The sequence below is a fragment of the Bufo gargarizans genome, chromosome 2 (genome assembly GCF_014858855.1).
Source record: "Bufo gargarizans isolate SCDJY-AF-19 chromosome 2, ASM1485885v1, whole genome shotgun sequence".
NCBI lineage: Eukaryota > Metazoa > Chordata > Amphibia > Anura > Bufonidae > Bufo > Bufo gargarizans.
The window spans coordinates 149,149,374-149,166,311 of NC_058081.1; the positions used below are offsets into that span (position 1 = coordinate 149,149,374).

Here is a 16,938-nt window from a genome sequence, read left to right on the forward strand (position 1 = left end):
ATAATCCTGCTTAAAATTAGGAGGAAACCATATGCTCAAGATATATTTATTTCATCACATCATCATATCATGTAGGGTTGTCAGAGATTGTCAGTATCCTGCAAGCAAACTATGCCGGTCTCAATTTCCTTCCAAATATTAGGACAATGTCACAAAAGGGTCTCTGTTTCTATGCACCCCTTCAAATATCAGCACATTCCTCCTCTGAAGCATGCCATAGAATTGAATGTATGTATCCTACATGATACATCCACAGTTAGGGGCCACATGTCTGCATATGGGATATTACAAGTTAGTTCACATTTGGTGCTCTCCTATTTTGTTTAGTGCAAGTTAAAGGAAAACAGCTAGTGATAAATGACACTTGTCCAGAAGTCACAAAGTGTGAAGTTGCTGATCTACTGTGTACTCATGGTTCCTTATGATATCTAGGAATGAAAGACGTTGACCCTGGGAAAAGACAGATTCCTTTCTAAAAGAGGACCACTGACAAGCCAGCTGTTTTTGCTGTTCTGATATCTTGACTATGTTCTTTTATACACACCAGTATATGGGAGGTCCAGCGTCTCAAGACGTGGAGTCAAACAGAGGAGGACTTGTTATTTACATGTAATTCATAGAGGTCAAGCCTGGATATCTACCATTGCCAGAATACTGATTGTGCTGGTTGTGTGCTGGCTTGTACATAATTGTAGAAAACATTTACTATTGCTATTTCTGCCATGCATCCTTATAATTGTACTTTTCTGGTATACAACTAAAGGGGTTCTCCGGACTACAGATATTGATGGCATACCCTCACGATAGGTTACTAGATTGGAATCAGATCAGTGGGTTTCTGACACTCAGCACTCCTATCGATCAGCTGTTTTCAGGCTATACAGTGTACGAAGCAGAAGACTCTGTGCAATGTGTACTGGTCATACTGGTGTACTGAATGGGACATGAGCTTTAGTACACTGGTGCTGGAAACGACACAGTGTACAGGGCCGTCTGCTTCCATTCCATACACAGTGTTCCACTGCACACTGGCTGTCCAACACAGCTAATCGGTGGGGATGGATGGTATCAGATCCCCACCGATCTGATGTTGATAACCTTTCCTCAGGAAATGTCACTAACATATGTAACAACCTCTTTAAACTTCTGCATTTTGACTAGGAATATACAGTATAATGTTACTTCTATGTCCACATTCCTATTCATTAGTCACAGGTCTGCAGAAAAACTCCTTCCTATACCTAGATTAAATATAGCATGCAAACTACAAGGAATGGTGCAGGTCATGTTTGAGGTTATTTCTTCATACAATAAAGTTATTGCATGGTGGGTTTTGGACCATAAAGTTAGGCATATCCAAACTTTGGTCTGGAGTCTTTACCTTGAACCCTTACCTACCATCTCAGCTCACAGAACCAAAGGACTGTGCATTAGACAAATATTTTACAAAGTGGGGTACACCTCCTGTGGAAAATGCAACAGAATTCTGGAGCAAATTGTGCCAAAAAACAGGCATAGATAGCATGTGCCAAATCACACAGCAGAAACCTCCTAGCTACCTAGTTTGGCAAGAACTGGCAAACTTGATTTGCAATAACCCTGTAACTACAGAGACCCTGCCTACAGCAAAATAGTTGTACCAATAGAGGTGATCCCATTAAGGAACCTAATTAGTTAACCCTGAGTGACCCCTGCAGGTGGTATGAAATCCAAACTTGCATTCACCAGGTAGCTGCTAACAGGTGGGGCGGACAGGTCAAATAATTGTACTAGCCAGGGTCAAAAACTAAGCGGTCAAATGTCAAAACCAAAGCATCATCCAACAGCAGTAACAAAAAAATGTTGAGTCAAAACCAAGAGAGACAAAGATACAGAGATGCAAAGGCAGAACAATGGTCACTAAACAGTATGAGGTCAAACCCAGTACCAAGCATGAAGAATGCAAAGAGTAATCGGGGAAACAAGCCGGGCCAAAAACAAGATTACTCTCAAAATGCACAAAGTAATCTAGCACACACAGAAACAGGTTGAAAATACAATAACTAGCACTAAGCAATCTCACTGCAGAATTTTAGTAGAGCATATACAGGTGAAACTCGAAAAATTTGAATATCGTGCAAAGTTCATTTATTTCAGTAATGCAACTTAAAAAGGTGACACTAACATATGAGGTAGACTCATTACATGCAAAGCGAAATATTTCAAGCCTTTTTTTGTTATAATTTGGATGATTATGGCTTACAGCTTATGAAACCCCAAAGTCACAATTTTGAGGTACCCTTTGCTCAGGGGGTATGGATTAATTAGCTGACTAGAGTGTGACACTTTGAGCCTAGAATATTGAACCTTTTCACAAAATTCTAATTTTAAGCTGCATTAATGCAATTCCTTTTAATTTGCATTACTGAAATAAATGGACTTTTGCACGATATTCAAATTTTTCGAGTTTCACCTGTATCTTATAGTCTGTCTCAAGCAAAGCCCTCTTCTGCCTCTTTCCAAGAATGGGGGAGCTTGACACAACTCTCAAGCTACACCCTATCCTGCTTCTTTGTCAGGCTTCTGGAGCAGAGATTATAATACTAGATCATATTCTAAATATGCTCTAAAGTCTCCATTCCCTCCTGGCCAGGGCTTTGCCTGGTACCAACAGAAGGTAGCTGAGCAGACACCATTGCACCTGGGAATTACAACAACAAAATAGCAAGTAGACAATGATCCAATGAATATGTCCAATTTGTTGCTATGGTTTAACAAAATATCCCCCTTGGTTAATGAGCCATCCAATCACAACACAAAGATTCAAAGTACCAAGGTAATAATACAAGCCATACTTACCATTTGTCACTACTTCAGTTGTTGTTAACGACATGTAAGAATTTAGAATCTAAAGACATTTGACCTTCAATTACATCAATGGATGAGCAATGTTACTACAAATGACAAATGTGTACGGAAAATGAAGTGCGTTTATGACAATGACATCATAAAACTCTAATTTGGATATTTGTCCCTGGGATGATGTTGCCATGATAAAGCTGTCCTGTTGTTCCTAAACTTTTAACCTTTTTTTTGTCATTTGACCCACTTAGAGAATTCAAAATATTCCAATCTACAACTAAACCATGGCAGCACTAGCACCATTTACATCACCATCAATCAGTCTTTGTAGGGTGAGGTATTGGTTCATGCAGTTTACTGACCTGCATGGACAGTGATTCAATGCCAATCCTAGTCAGGTTTACTAACACAACACTGAAAATGCTATTCAAACAAACTATAAATGAATGTGAACTGTTTTCGACCCTTATACAGAATTAAGCAAAATCCAAAGTTGAGATACTTTGTAAACAATTGAATATTACTCATCTTTTAGTGACAACTAGCAGAATTACAAATGCAGCTCTGGACTATGATATGATGCCAGCTGAATCTCAGGACCAATACAAAATAAGTAATACGATATATTTACTGCAATCAACTCTTTCCTATATCGTGTATCAATATACCTATTATTCACAAATAATTTTAAGACGCCATGGAGATAGATGATCTGTGTACACTGAATTTGTACAGTGGCACACAATCTCTATGGCTTCATTGCACAGAGCCGTAGGCATCCAATTCCAGTATGGTGTCTTCATTTAGCACCATATGCACCAGTGCATCGTCAGTGTATTTGTTAAGGGTATCCATAGCCTTCCATTCTTCAAGATTCTGCCTCCAATAGGCTAGTTCCTTATATTTCTCTACTTTTCTATTGTATTTGAGCAGTATGCCACGTGGTATATATTTTTCTAACACAGGTGCTTATTGGTGACATCTGCCACTGCATAGACATACGGTGGCTCATGTTGGAGTCTTCAATTGAAGGCTTGCATGCAGTGCCATCAGAGACTATTACATAGCTCTCTTCCCCTACAAGTATCTGACAGTACATTGCATGTATATCAGATTGGCAGGTTTCTGACTCCCGACTCCCCCGCCAAATCAGCTGTTTGAAGAGGCCATGGTGCTCCGGTGAGAGCCTTGGCATCTTCCTAGGCCAGTGACATCACATTCATTGTTCACGCAGCCTAGGCGTAGCTCAGTCCCATATAAGTGAATGGGGCTGTGATACCAAGAACAGCTGCTATCTAATGGATGGTACTGTGCTTGGTAAGCTGTGAGGAGAGCTGTGGCTTCCTCAAACAGCTGATTGGTGGGGCTGCTGGGTGTTGGACCCCCACCAATCTGATATTAATGACCTACCCTGAGGCTAGGTTATCAATATCCGAATATCATAAAACCCCTTTAAAAGGGTTATCTGACCACTGCCGAAAATCAGTGGCCTCAGTGGTCACATCCAATAATTCTGACATCATGACAAAGCCACTCATTGGCTGCAGCAGTCATATATTGGACTCTCATAAACGCAGGGGGCCACCCAAGCATCTGTGCTGGAACGGCAGGGAATTATAGAAGTGCATACGGTTTTTTTATAGCATATACTGCTTTTAAAAGTTGGATAACCTATCGCATTCCTATAATAATTGAGAGAAAGGTGTACCAAAATAGTAATTTTGGGAACCAGGAATCTTACATGCAGTGTGCCCATGGACTTGGATTATATAAATAGGGAACTACACACATCAATTTTCTTTAGCTATGATGCTTATGAGCAAGCTAGCCTGGAAAGTCAATTGGGCACAGAGTTCACCAGTTTACCATGAAAGGAATTTATCTAGTGGTTGGATCATGGAAATTTTCTTTAATCACACAGAGGAAAATAGCCCAATAATAGGTAAGCCCGAGCGGCGACATCTTGTACACAACAAGCAGCATTCTTCTCCAAGTGAAAACAATGGTTAAGCTGCTGGACCCTGATTCAGGGAGGTTTCGGTGGCACAAATGACAGAAAGGATTCAACAGGCTGTAAAATCTTTGAGCTTGCTGATGGATAGCTCTGAAGTAGTGACGCACGTTCACTGGGAAACTTAAGGCAATCATGCAATAATGATCCCTATAATTTACATCGTCTGTGAACATAGAAATGGCTTTCACAGACTTTACTACGTCATTTTTAGTGGTGTTTTCTACATTCTGTGACCTTACATTGTTTTATCAGGAGGTAGTAAGGGGAATTACAGCCCGCAGAAAACATATTAGCACAATACGTTGAGATGAGCCATGTACGGTAGTACAACCATGACACATAACTGGTCTGGAAAAAATATTCCTTGTAGATTACGTCACTGTGAGCAAATGTTCTTGATTACCTTAATATATATATATATATATATTACATTTTAGATTGTGTTACAGTTAAAGAGGTTCCGCCATTTTTCTCTATTTAAAGAGTACGCCTATTTGTATACATAAAGGGGTTTTCTGGTGTCATGATATTGATGACCTGCATATCTGCAGGATAGGTCATTAATATCAGATCCCCACTCCTGGCACGTCGGATGATCACCTGTGCAGACAGCGGAGAGGCGAGGGTGCTGGGAGTCGCATCTCTGCCAATCTGAAATTGATGACATGATACTGATGACCTATCCTCAGGAGAACACTGCATATACACTTTTTCTATATACCTTCTGATGATTTTGTTGGAAACTCCATCAGGATCCTTCACTGAGTATTCCATGGTTTATGACGGGGAGAATAGAAATCATACAGCATTATTTTTCCCATCAAAAGCAGACACCACAGTGGAACCTAGCAGACCCCATTATAAGTCAATGGGATCCGTTAGTCGCCGCTGGTGTACGTTGTGCTATTGGTCCAACACGGCATCCTGGTTTCCATTTATGACTAACTGTGAGGCAGGTGTGAACTGAGCCTTCATTCTTCAGTCTTCAAGATCTCTGTTTCCAGTCATTTGAAGGGGTTTTCTGGGATGTTAATACTGATGAGTGATGACGTATCCTCAGGACACCCAGAACCCCCGTCGATCAGCTCTGTGTGAGCCCAGCCGTTCCTTTCGACAGCGCAGTGGTGAGAAGGCGTATCTACAAGCTTCCCCATTCATTTCAATCGTTCCTATTCAAGTGTACAGCCGTTCCATTGAAATGAATGGGGCAACTTGTAGTTACACCTGCTCACCACTGCGATTTGGACGGCAAGCAGGTAAACAAATAAGGGAAGGCTGCGCTCGCACGGAGCGCGGCCTTCCCTTCATTTAACTGATCGGCAGGGATGCCTGGTGTTGGACCACCGCCAATCTGATATTGATGACCTACCCTGAGGATAGGTCATCAATATTAAAATCCTGGAAAACCCCTTTAATATGAACCTTTAATGTTTACTTCCAGTGGATACAGAATTTGTCCTGGTTATGTAACGGACATGTGCTCACACTTTGCTACAGTTGACTCTGTTCAGATTTGGTTTCGAGCCTAAGTCAGATTCTCCCAGCATATACTTCTGGTGCCATGTATTCTACAATATATTTTAGGTTTGTATTTTATTACTGTGTCCTTCATATAAAAAATAACTGTAGTAGACCACACTTTCTTATTACAGTACAGTGGGGAAAAAAAAAAAGGTATTGCGAAAACAAACCGGCCCAGAATATGCCAAAGGAACACTCTTTTGGCGCATGCTGTGCCCACGCTTATAGACACATTGGGAGTATACAGATGTGCCCTTCCTTAACTTTTATCTTTGTTCAGCATACCCCAAGATGACCAGCTTAAAAAACAAAAACAAAAAAAACATGATTTTACGATATAATGTCACGAGATATCTAAACTTTCATGTGTCTATGTGTGGCCACCCAGTGGTTTTGCTGTGAATTACAACCTAATAAGGGTTGAATTTGTTTATTATTAAACTCCCAAACCAAATTCAAAGGTAAGGGTGGACAAGTCAGCATCTAGAGAAATGCTCCTGTTGAATACCTCTAACATGTATAAAAACTAAATGTGAACAGAGCCTTACAGCGCAGGTAATAGAGCTTTGTCTAGTAACAGACCACACACTGATGTGTCCATTACATGATCAGAATAGATTTCTATCCAATGGAAGTAAACACCGAAGATTCCAACTGAAGAACTGCAAGCAGAGAAAAACGTGAGGATTTGATACACAAATAATTTTTCATTATATAATGAAATCATTTGCTGAAACCATAAAATCCCTTTAAATAACCATTTAAGCATTTAACATTCAGCTTCACAGTGCATCAAAGTATTGGTCACTTACCTACATAAAGGCAATGACTGCCTATTATAGTGGACCCCATGCCGTGTTAGTACCCCTATGTCAATCTCAGATATCCTCTCTTTTCTTTGCTCTGTAAATTTCTAAGCATGACCAAAATCGGAAAAACTGACAAGGTGTGACAGACACACATGCATTCTGGCTGGTAATAATGGCGAGCCCGTCTGTCACCTTTCCTCTGCCAGTAACACCTTTGATACCATCTGCAGCACATTAAGATACCGTGGTAAGCAGACCCCAGAAGCAGAACATCACATTTACCCCATGCTGTGTCTTTGTATTTCTAAGATTTCTTACTGCAGATAGAATAGTAGTGCCTAATAAAGTAGGGCTGCCAAGCAGAAAGTAGTTAAAGGGCATCTGTCAGCAGATTTGTGTCTATGAACCTGGCTGACCTGTTACATGTGCGCTTGGCAGCTGACGGCATCTGTGTTGGTCCCATGTTCATATGTGTCCACATTGCTGAGAAAAATGAAATTTTAATATATGCAAACGAGCCTCTAGGAGCAACGGGGGCGTTGTCATTACACCTAGAGGCTCTGCTCTCTCTCTGCCACTGCTGTGCCCTCTCCACTTTAGCAGGGTCAGACGATGACGTTTACACTGCCTGGCCTTGTCAATCAAAGGGCAGAGGGTGCAGCAGTTGCAGAGAGAGAAGAGCCTCTAGGTGCAATGGCAACGCCCCTGTTGCTCCTAGAGTCTCAATTACATATGTTAAAACATTATTTTTCTCAGCAATGTGGGTACATATGAAGACCAACACAGATACCCTAAGTTGCCAAGTGCACAATCAACAGGTCTATCAGTTTCATCAATTAGTAATTTTTTTACTAACCATTTTGGGGTCTATATATTGTAGTAAATAACTTTTATTGTTTTATTTTTAGTGAGAAACATAAAAAACTGCAATTTTAACATTATGTTGTGGAATGTATTTATGGCGTTTACTGTGTGGGCAGGCTATTATAGCTAAATGATCAAGTGCATGGAAGATATACTGTATTGGACTGTAGTATTCAGGTTACATTGCCGTGTTGGCACCTTGCGATAAATAAGTGGGTTTTGGGTTGCAGTTTGGGCACTGGGTCTATAAAATGTTCGCCATCACTGGGGTAGGGGCTTTCATTCATGGCCAGCATTATATCCCGACTTAGATGTGTTGACTGGTCCCAGGCTGGGTTAAGCAGTGTGCCATCCTTGCCAGATCTAGCATAGATAATAATAACCTATATAATAGCGTTCATACTGTCTCACTTACTTATGTGGAGGAATATGACTGATTGTTATGCCTACTCTGAAAATGGGAGAAATATTTTACAGGTGGGTACAGTTTTTTTAAACTTTTGGTGCAAATCATTTAAAGGGGGTGTGCATATTGATGACCTATCCTCAGGATTGGTCATAAACATCAGATGGGTGGGAATCCAACACCCAGCACCTCCACCAATCAGCTGTTTGAAGAGGACACACCCCAGGCTCTTCAAACAGCTGATCGGCGGGGATGCCTAGGGAGCTTCACGGGGCAGAACATAGAACCACGGCAGCAAGGTGCAAGACTGTATTAGGATTCTCTATGAAATGACAATGGCGGGACATATTTTAATAGAACATTCCTCTGTTATTCCTCCTGGAAATGTACGCATTTGACAACTGGGTGTTACCATTTCTCCTGTCAATGCGACTGGTTGTCAGCAGCTCTACGAGCTATACTGTACATAGGACAGGTTGTGTAATGCTATTTCTTTTAAACATGGCCAGATGGTTTCTTCTGTTAACTAAAGCGCTCCATAATGTACGCTAATCTGTCAGCAAGTAGAGCAATCATAGACCTACGACAGGTAACTACAGGGTAACACTAACAGAGATTAGAAGATTAAATGCAAGTTTCGCAGCCACTGTGGCAGTTCGGTGCAATGGCGAGTTTATCTGACCACAAAAACGTATTCGACGAAGAGGGAAGCCATGAACAAGCTGCTTACACAAGGCTTCTGACAGCTCACTACTTGGTGGTCTAAGGCATGGAACAGTTTAATGCTTGGAAGCGACACCTCGAGTGTCAGGGAAATAAGAATTGTTAATTTCTATAGGAAAACCAATCCTTTGTAGCGTGATTTTGGAAAGAAATAATTGCGGTAGGTAAGAAAAAAGGCAAACCACCAACAAAGTGGGAAATAAAAACATGGAATAAAACCCCTTTTCACTATATTCCATTACAATTTTCAAAAGCTGAAAGTGCACAGCTGCGGAGTGGAGCCTCCGTGCTATTTTTCTGGGAAAATTCTTGAACTGTGGCTGCTACAAGGCATTTTCTTTCTGTGGTAGAACGTTATAGTTCGGCTCGTAAAACACAGTCAGATTAACCATTGATCTACAAAAAGTCCACGACACATTATCGCAACGTCTCAGAGAATACATGGAAAGGATCAACTTATAAACCGCCCAATATTAGGAAAATGCCTGAAAACAGCAAATCACAAAAAGTCCTGAGCATGTAAAAGTTATTCTCTTTACAAAAGGACTGTCTACATTTTTTAAACCAGCGCCTGGATCTGAATACTTTCGTAATTGCATGTATTTAGAAATATATTACAGCTATGGAGTTATTAAAAATATCTGCTGCTGCTGTTTGTTCTTTTCCTTATTTCTCTGATGTTACTGAGGTGGTCACACATGCTCAGTACCATCCTTCGAATGCCACCAGCCATATTACTGTTAGAAGCTGTGAAAGTTACCGGGACAGAGCTGCAGCAGACAGGACATGCCCAATAAACTGTGACAAGGAAAAAGCTGCATTTGAAAGGACATGCCCCCTAAAAAAAGGTCATGCCCCTGAAATGCCAGTCTTAAATAAATCTAGCAGAGCAATAAATGTGGAGATCTCTGGATCTATGTGAGGTACAGGGCTGGTTCTAGCTTTTTTTAGAAATAGATTGTCATGTACTGTATGATGTCTAATTTTCATTTCTAACATTAATCATGCGGTAACCCCTTGAAAGGGGTTTGTTCCACCCTAGGGAGTGCCCAAAATGTAACACATAGCGCATTATTTAATAAAGTTGCTTATATGGCTCCAACATATTCCAGGACGATGTACAGATATCCTGTTATCGCTCCCATCAGTCTCTGCCCCATATATGCTGCCCTATCTCACAAACAATGGACCAATTCACTTGTCTGAATGTTTTTTAGAGTGTGGTAGGAAACCAGAACACCCCAAGAAAAAACATTCAAAGACACAGAGAATATACAAGCTCCATGCAGATGCTAATCCAGACCCATGCTAACCACTGAGCCACCCTGCTGCTCATAATTCAGACTATTATATGCCCTGCTGTTGGGTGAGTGGCATTTATGGATTTACCATTTTTCAGTAATCACATCTCAGAAAATAACTGGATGTCATCCCAAGGTGAACCGGCCTAAGTTTAAGCAGACTTTCTATGCACACTATCTGATAGCAATTATAATGTTATAATGTTGGCTAAGTAATTGTTATGACTGCATGCATCCATGATATCATAAAGTAAGAGGAATACATTTTTCCCAATGCACATAAAAAAATAATAATAATAAAACCACTCACTTGATCATCATAGCGGTAAGTCAGAAACTGCTCTCCGGTTGTATCTTCCAGGAAGCTTCCTTGTGGAGAGAGAGCAAACTCAGGAAGGAAGTAGGCCCCTTGCTCCTGTTCAGCTGCCGCCTGCACAAGGAAATGGAGAACATCAGTTTCACTAACAGAACAATGAGTTTCCAATCAAAGGTGGACATTACCTAGAGGTAGACCACTGGGCCTTTGTGGAGAAGGCCCAACCCTGGTTGGTCACATCCCTTGGTGACAAGAACCTGTACCTGGACTCCAACACAAACCAAGAAGGCAGAGAAATGGCCCAAAAAGTCACTGAATTCAAAGGGATGGGGAAACAAATCCAGATATCTACTGTTTAGGGAAGCAAAACAGGGCCATCTAAAGCCCATTTTCTTCTATGTGTTTAATATATTGCAGCAGCATTATACTTAGACGCCTGAAGCATAATAAAAAGGGTTATCCAGATATGTATAATAACTGGGCACCTAACATGCTGGAAGTCTTTATCATACTTACCGTTACAGTGGTGTTATTGAGCGCTGATTTTTAGAGCTGTGGCTACATGGGGAGGACACAGATTGTACAAATGTCAGCCTGGGGTATACATATACCTAATCCACAGATGTGCCCTTCCTCACCTTTCTTTTTGGCTTGACATATCCTAAGATGTGTGTCGCGAGAAGACCAGATCTGATTTTGCGATACCCTTTTGAGAGATGTATATTATATGCTACAATTGTCTATAGGAGGCCACCCAGTTGTTCTGATATGGATTGCAGCCTTTTTCTAGCACGTATTGAATTTAAATAGTGAGAAATTGGAGTCCTTAACAAAAGTTGCTGAAAGTTAAGGGTGGACACAGCTGTATGGACAAATGTGTTGAAAGGGATTTTCCAACAGTTTAATATTGATGGACGATCCTCAGGACAGGTCATCCATATCTAATCGACGGGGGTCCGACTCCTGGCACCCTGCCAATCAGCTGCTGGAAGAGGCATCATGTTCATCAGTCACATGACCTACTGATGGTCATGGACGTGCCTGGGCTGCAGTCACTATACAATGTCCATCACTATGCTTGGTAAGCTGTGAGGAGGCTCTAGCGCTTGACGGAGTAGCTGATCGGTGACGGTGCCTGGTGTCAGACACCCACCGATCAGATGTTGATGACTTTTCCTGAGGATAGACCATCAATATTGAGCTCCCAGATCAGTGTTTGACAGGTAATGAATTTTTATAGTGGTATATCTGACAGTACCTGCAATACATCAAAATGTACATGTCTAGATAGGAATATACTTGCCCTGGCTACAAGCAAAAGCACTACGAATGTGCCACAGACCAGGCAACAGCACCCTGCTTCACTGTGTACGTGCTGGGAATAGGACACAATGTTCCCTGTCTTCAGGGACATCAATGGAGACTGATGGGATGTCCTGTGTGTGTGGCAATCTTGACTTCAGTTCTCAATCTCTCTACATTTTTTACTTCAAACTGCTCATTTGTACTGTGAGCGGTGATTAAAGTGGATTTTTGGCAGAGAGGTCAGTTCCCCCTGATGGTTTGGGGAGGAGGGAGGGATGGGAGCAATATCTAGCTGACAGGTTCTCTTTACCTTTATTTTTATTTTTTGTAATTAGTAAAAACAAATGTTATATCCCATGCCAAAATATATTTAAAATATAGTCCATGACAATTTAGTAAGGATTTACCCAATCTCACGAAACTATTCTCAGTCCAACCCCCATCACGTGAGACACTTCAATATCTCCCACTTATTACAATGGCCAGTGACGAAACACCACCAACCACCTCTCCGTTATTGTTGATCACAGCTGTCAGACTTTTATGACATTATTGATTGACAACATAAAAGCATTTTTTGGGACATTCCCAATGTGACTAGCCTTGAATTCTGACTCATTTTGACTCAGCCATAACAATGACTATACTTGACAAGGGTTGTATTTGGACACAAGCAGTAGTAAGTGAACTCATTGAACCAAACCTCATGTCACGATGGTTTTACTCTGCATCACACAATGAACAATGTCTTGGTTGTTATGAAATCTTTGCCCGTCTTCTCTGAGATGTACTTACACGTGCATATAAAGTTACTATAAAAACCAAGTGTAGCACAGAGGAAGGAAATAGGAAGTAGTTAGTAGAAAGCACCGAGGAAAACAAAATAGTGAATTGGCAAGATTTTACATAACATTCCTGCTCGCGTGAAACCTGCTCAGATAAAACAAGCTCTGACTGCAAATAAACATAGCACAACACAATATAACTCTTATCAGCATGTCCAAAATGCAACAAATGTAAGACGGAGCCAAACATAACAGTATACCGCTACATGAAAAATAAATAAAACCACGCTATATTCCATTACCTCTAGCGCTTTCATAATCATGTATAAATATACTATGGGGGTCATTCATTAAGACTGGTGTTTTAGACGCCAGTCTTAATAAAGCCCCTGCTCTGACGGTGGATCCGCTGAAGTTATCAAGAGGTGCCGATCTCTCCATAACTTTGGCGCATCCAGCACCAGTCTAAATGCAAGCCAGTTTTTTTGCTGTCTTACATTTAGACTATTTTCTATGAAGATGAAGAAAATGATGACCAGGATAGGTCCCGCCCACGCCACACCCACTTTTTTAGACCTGGCATGAGCGGGAAAAAGTCACAGACTGCACCTGAAATACGCCTAATAAGCCCCATTCACACTCACAGTGGAATCCAGACATTTTCTGGAGTTTACCCGGAATCCGCACATCCGCAATATCTGTCCCGAACTTTACCCAGGCTTTTTCCTCCAGAGTCCTAGGACTAAATCCATGTTCCCAGTACATTTTCCACAAAATCAGGCCTAGTTCACACAAACGTTTTTTTTTGCGAGTGTACGGGCCGTTTTTTTGTGTTTCGTATACGGTCCGTATACGGAACCATTCATTTCAATGGTTCCACAAAAAAAACCTGAATGTACTCCGTATGCATTCCATTTCCGTATTTCCGTTTTTCCGTTCCGTTGAAAGATAGAACATGTCCTATTATTGCCCGCAAATCACGTTCTGTGGCTCCATTCAAGTCAATGGGTCCGCAAAAAAAACGGAACACATACGGAAATGCATCCGTATGTCTTCCGTATCCGTTCCGTTTTTTCTGAACCATCTATTGAAAATGTTATGCCCAGCCCATGTACAGTAATTACTGTATACTGTACATGGCATACGGAAAGATGGAACGGAAAAACGGAAAGGAAACAGAAACACAACGGAACTCAAAAACGGAACAACGGATCCGTGAAAAACGGACCGCAAAAAAAACTATAAAAGCCATACATTCATGTGAACTAGGCCTCACAGTGGGCCATACCTAAAGTTCCCACTCCTTACCTAGGCACCTGGAACATTTCCTCGGTAGTGAGAACGCCCCCAACATGGAACATCTCTGGGGTGATAACTACATGTGTGAAAGGCCAACTATGGTAAATTTCCAGATCGGACAATCCAGAAATAAGCTGTGAAAAAAGGTGCGATAACGTTTTCACTCAAAGGCCCTGTCAATCAATGTTGAGAGGGCACGGGAGTTGCAGAGAGAGCTTAGCCTACAGGTGTAACGGCAACACCCCCATTGCTCCTAGAGGCTCATTTGCATATATTAAAACATTTTTCTCAGCAATGCGGACACATATGAACATGGGGACAACACAGATGCCGTCAGCTGCCAAGCGCACGTGTAACAGGTCAGCCAGTTTCATAGGTCCAATCTGCTGACAGATGCCCTTGAACAATAGGTGGTGTCCAAGTGCCAGGATCACTGGTTCTTAGAATGCAAGATTCACGGACTTTTCCTGTGCAGCAGCACTCACGGCCACCCGCTGTGCAGGGAACTATTATACATCCCCATGCTATAACATTCCAAGATGAGAATATCCGATATATACATATAACTAACTCTCTTGACCCGCTTGAAACTTAAAATGAAGGAAATTTATATTCTGAACACAATAATTTGCATTACACAGTACTTTTTCACACTTATGAAAACAAATGAAAAGGCAGGACAGACAGATATTTTCTCTAGCATTTGGCAAAATAAAACAGCCGCACATTTCAGAGCTACCATCGTGCACAAATGCTTCAGTTTGGTTCTGTTTGATATTTCCCAAGTAAACATAGTAAATGACTAACCAGAGTTTCATTCCAGAGGTGTCTGCATAAATGCCACAAACTGTAAAAAATAGTCAGAACTGAAATAACCTTGTAAAAATATAACATATTATTATCCAATTAATTATAAATTACCACACGTCTTTCAAAAACCATAAATCTCTACACACTTCCCATATAGAACAAGGGCCCCGGCTTGCCTTTCTCACACACTTTTTATTATCTAATAAACATTTTGCTATTACACAGAAAGTGCCTATGTAACCACATAGGAAGCCCAATTGCTTCAACCACAAACCAGTCCCCCAGTGATGCTAACAACAGAGGTTAGTGGGTGTTTCAAGGTTTTTGGCGAGATTTCCTTCTGCCTAGTTTTGGATATTGATCTACAAGCATTTAAACACAACAGGAAACTAATATTTGAGTCTAAAACTAAAAGTCTTAGAGGGGCTGTCCTAAAAATAGGCCACCAATATCTGATTGGTGTGGGTGTAACACCCAGCAACCACTGCCAATCAGCTATTTCAGGGCAGCTCTGGTGTGTAGTGGATGGAACTGGCTACTGTAGCACTTCTCTCATTCACTTCAATGGGAGCAGCACTGCGGTAACCAGCTCCATCCACTACACTGTGCACAGAGCTGTATACTTCCAATGCCGACATCCAGCACCGGAGCTACAGTGGAACAGCTGATTGGCGGGGGGTACAGGGTGTCAGACCCCTACAGTTGAGATATTGATGGCCTAAACCAGTGGTGGCAAACCTATGGCACATGTGCCAGAGGCAGCACTCGGAGCCCTCTGTGTAGGCACCTGCTCCCTGGAAAAGGTCTATGGTCTATGGTAGTCCTTTCCTGCCATTCATCAGCACAGGGCGCAATATGAATGGCTCAGCCAGCGCATTGAATGTAGGCAGGCTATTATAGCTAAATGATAAACTACATGGAAAATATACTATATTGATATTCAAGTTAAATAGCCATGTTGCCACTTTGCGATAAATAAGTGGGTTTTGGGTTGCAGTTTGGGCACTCGGTCTCTAAAAGGTTCACCATCACTGGCATAGTCCTGGAAACCCCTTTAAGGACTATGACAAACTAATGTGTATAGAGCCCTACCAGCTTTCTCTTGACATTTTAAGTTGGGCGATAAATAGATCAGACCAGCGGCTTTGAATTTGAATTACCAGTCTACCATTTCAGGGCTTTTATGTTTCTTTTTTGTTGTTGTTATGCATTATTTTAATTAAACACAATACCCATCGGATAGGTCTTTCACATTTTCTATTACCTCAGATGACAGTGCTGGACCTAACACAAAACTCCTTAGGCACCTGCTGAAGTTTCCATGGATATCTATATATACAGAACCAGTCAAAAAAAATGCCTTTTTATTTAAAGGTTTTATCAAAAAAATATATATATTATTTTATACATTGTAGATTCATACTGAAGACATGAAGACAATGAAGAAACACATATGGAATTAAGTAGTAAACTGAAAATTGTTAAACAAACCAGAATAAGTTTTATATTTAAGATTCTTCAAAGTAGCCCCCTTTAGCTTTGATAAGAGCTTTGCACACTTTTGACATTCTCTAAGGCCTCTTTCACACAGGCGTCACGTTTTGGCTCCGGATGCTTTCTGGGTGCATTGCGGCAAACCCACGCGAGTAGGTACGCAATTGCAGTCAGTTTTGATTGCGATTGTGTTCCGTTGTTCAGTTTTTATCACGCGGGTGCAATGTGTTTTGCACGCGCGTGATAAAAAACTGAATGTGGTACCCAGACCCGAACTTTTTCACTGAAGTTCAGGTTTGGGTTCAAGGTTGTGTAGATTGTATTATTTTCCCTTATAACATGGTTATAAGAAGACAGAAGAGATGCCGGCTGCACGAACAAGTGGATTATCCCTTAATACCATGTTAGAAGGGAAAATAATAATGATCAGGTCCCCATCCCGATTGTCTC

At 41.2% G+C, this 16,938-nt stretch overlaps 1 protein-coding gene across 1 annotated transcript in view; it reads right to left on the reverse strand.

Annotated features, from left to right (window-relative positions):
• ADAMTSL3 (ADAMTS like 3) overlaps nt 1-16,938 on the reverse strand; it is a 468,234-nt gene that overhangs the window by 385,170 nt on the left and 66,126 nt on the right. The window contains exon 3 of the mRNA XM_044279573.1: nt 10,790-10,909. Coding sequence (XP_044135508.1) covers nt 10,790-10,909 — 120 coding nt within the window. The remainder of the gene's footprint in view (nt 1-10,789; nt 10,910-16,938) is intronic.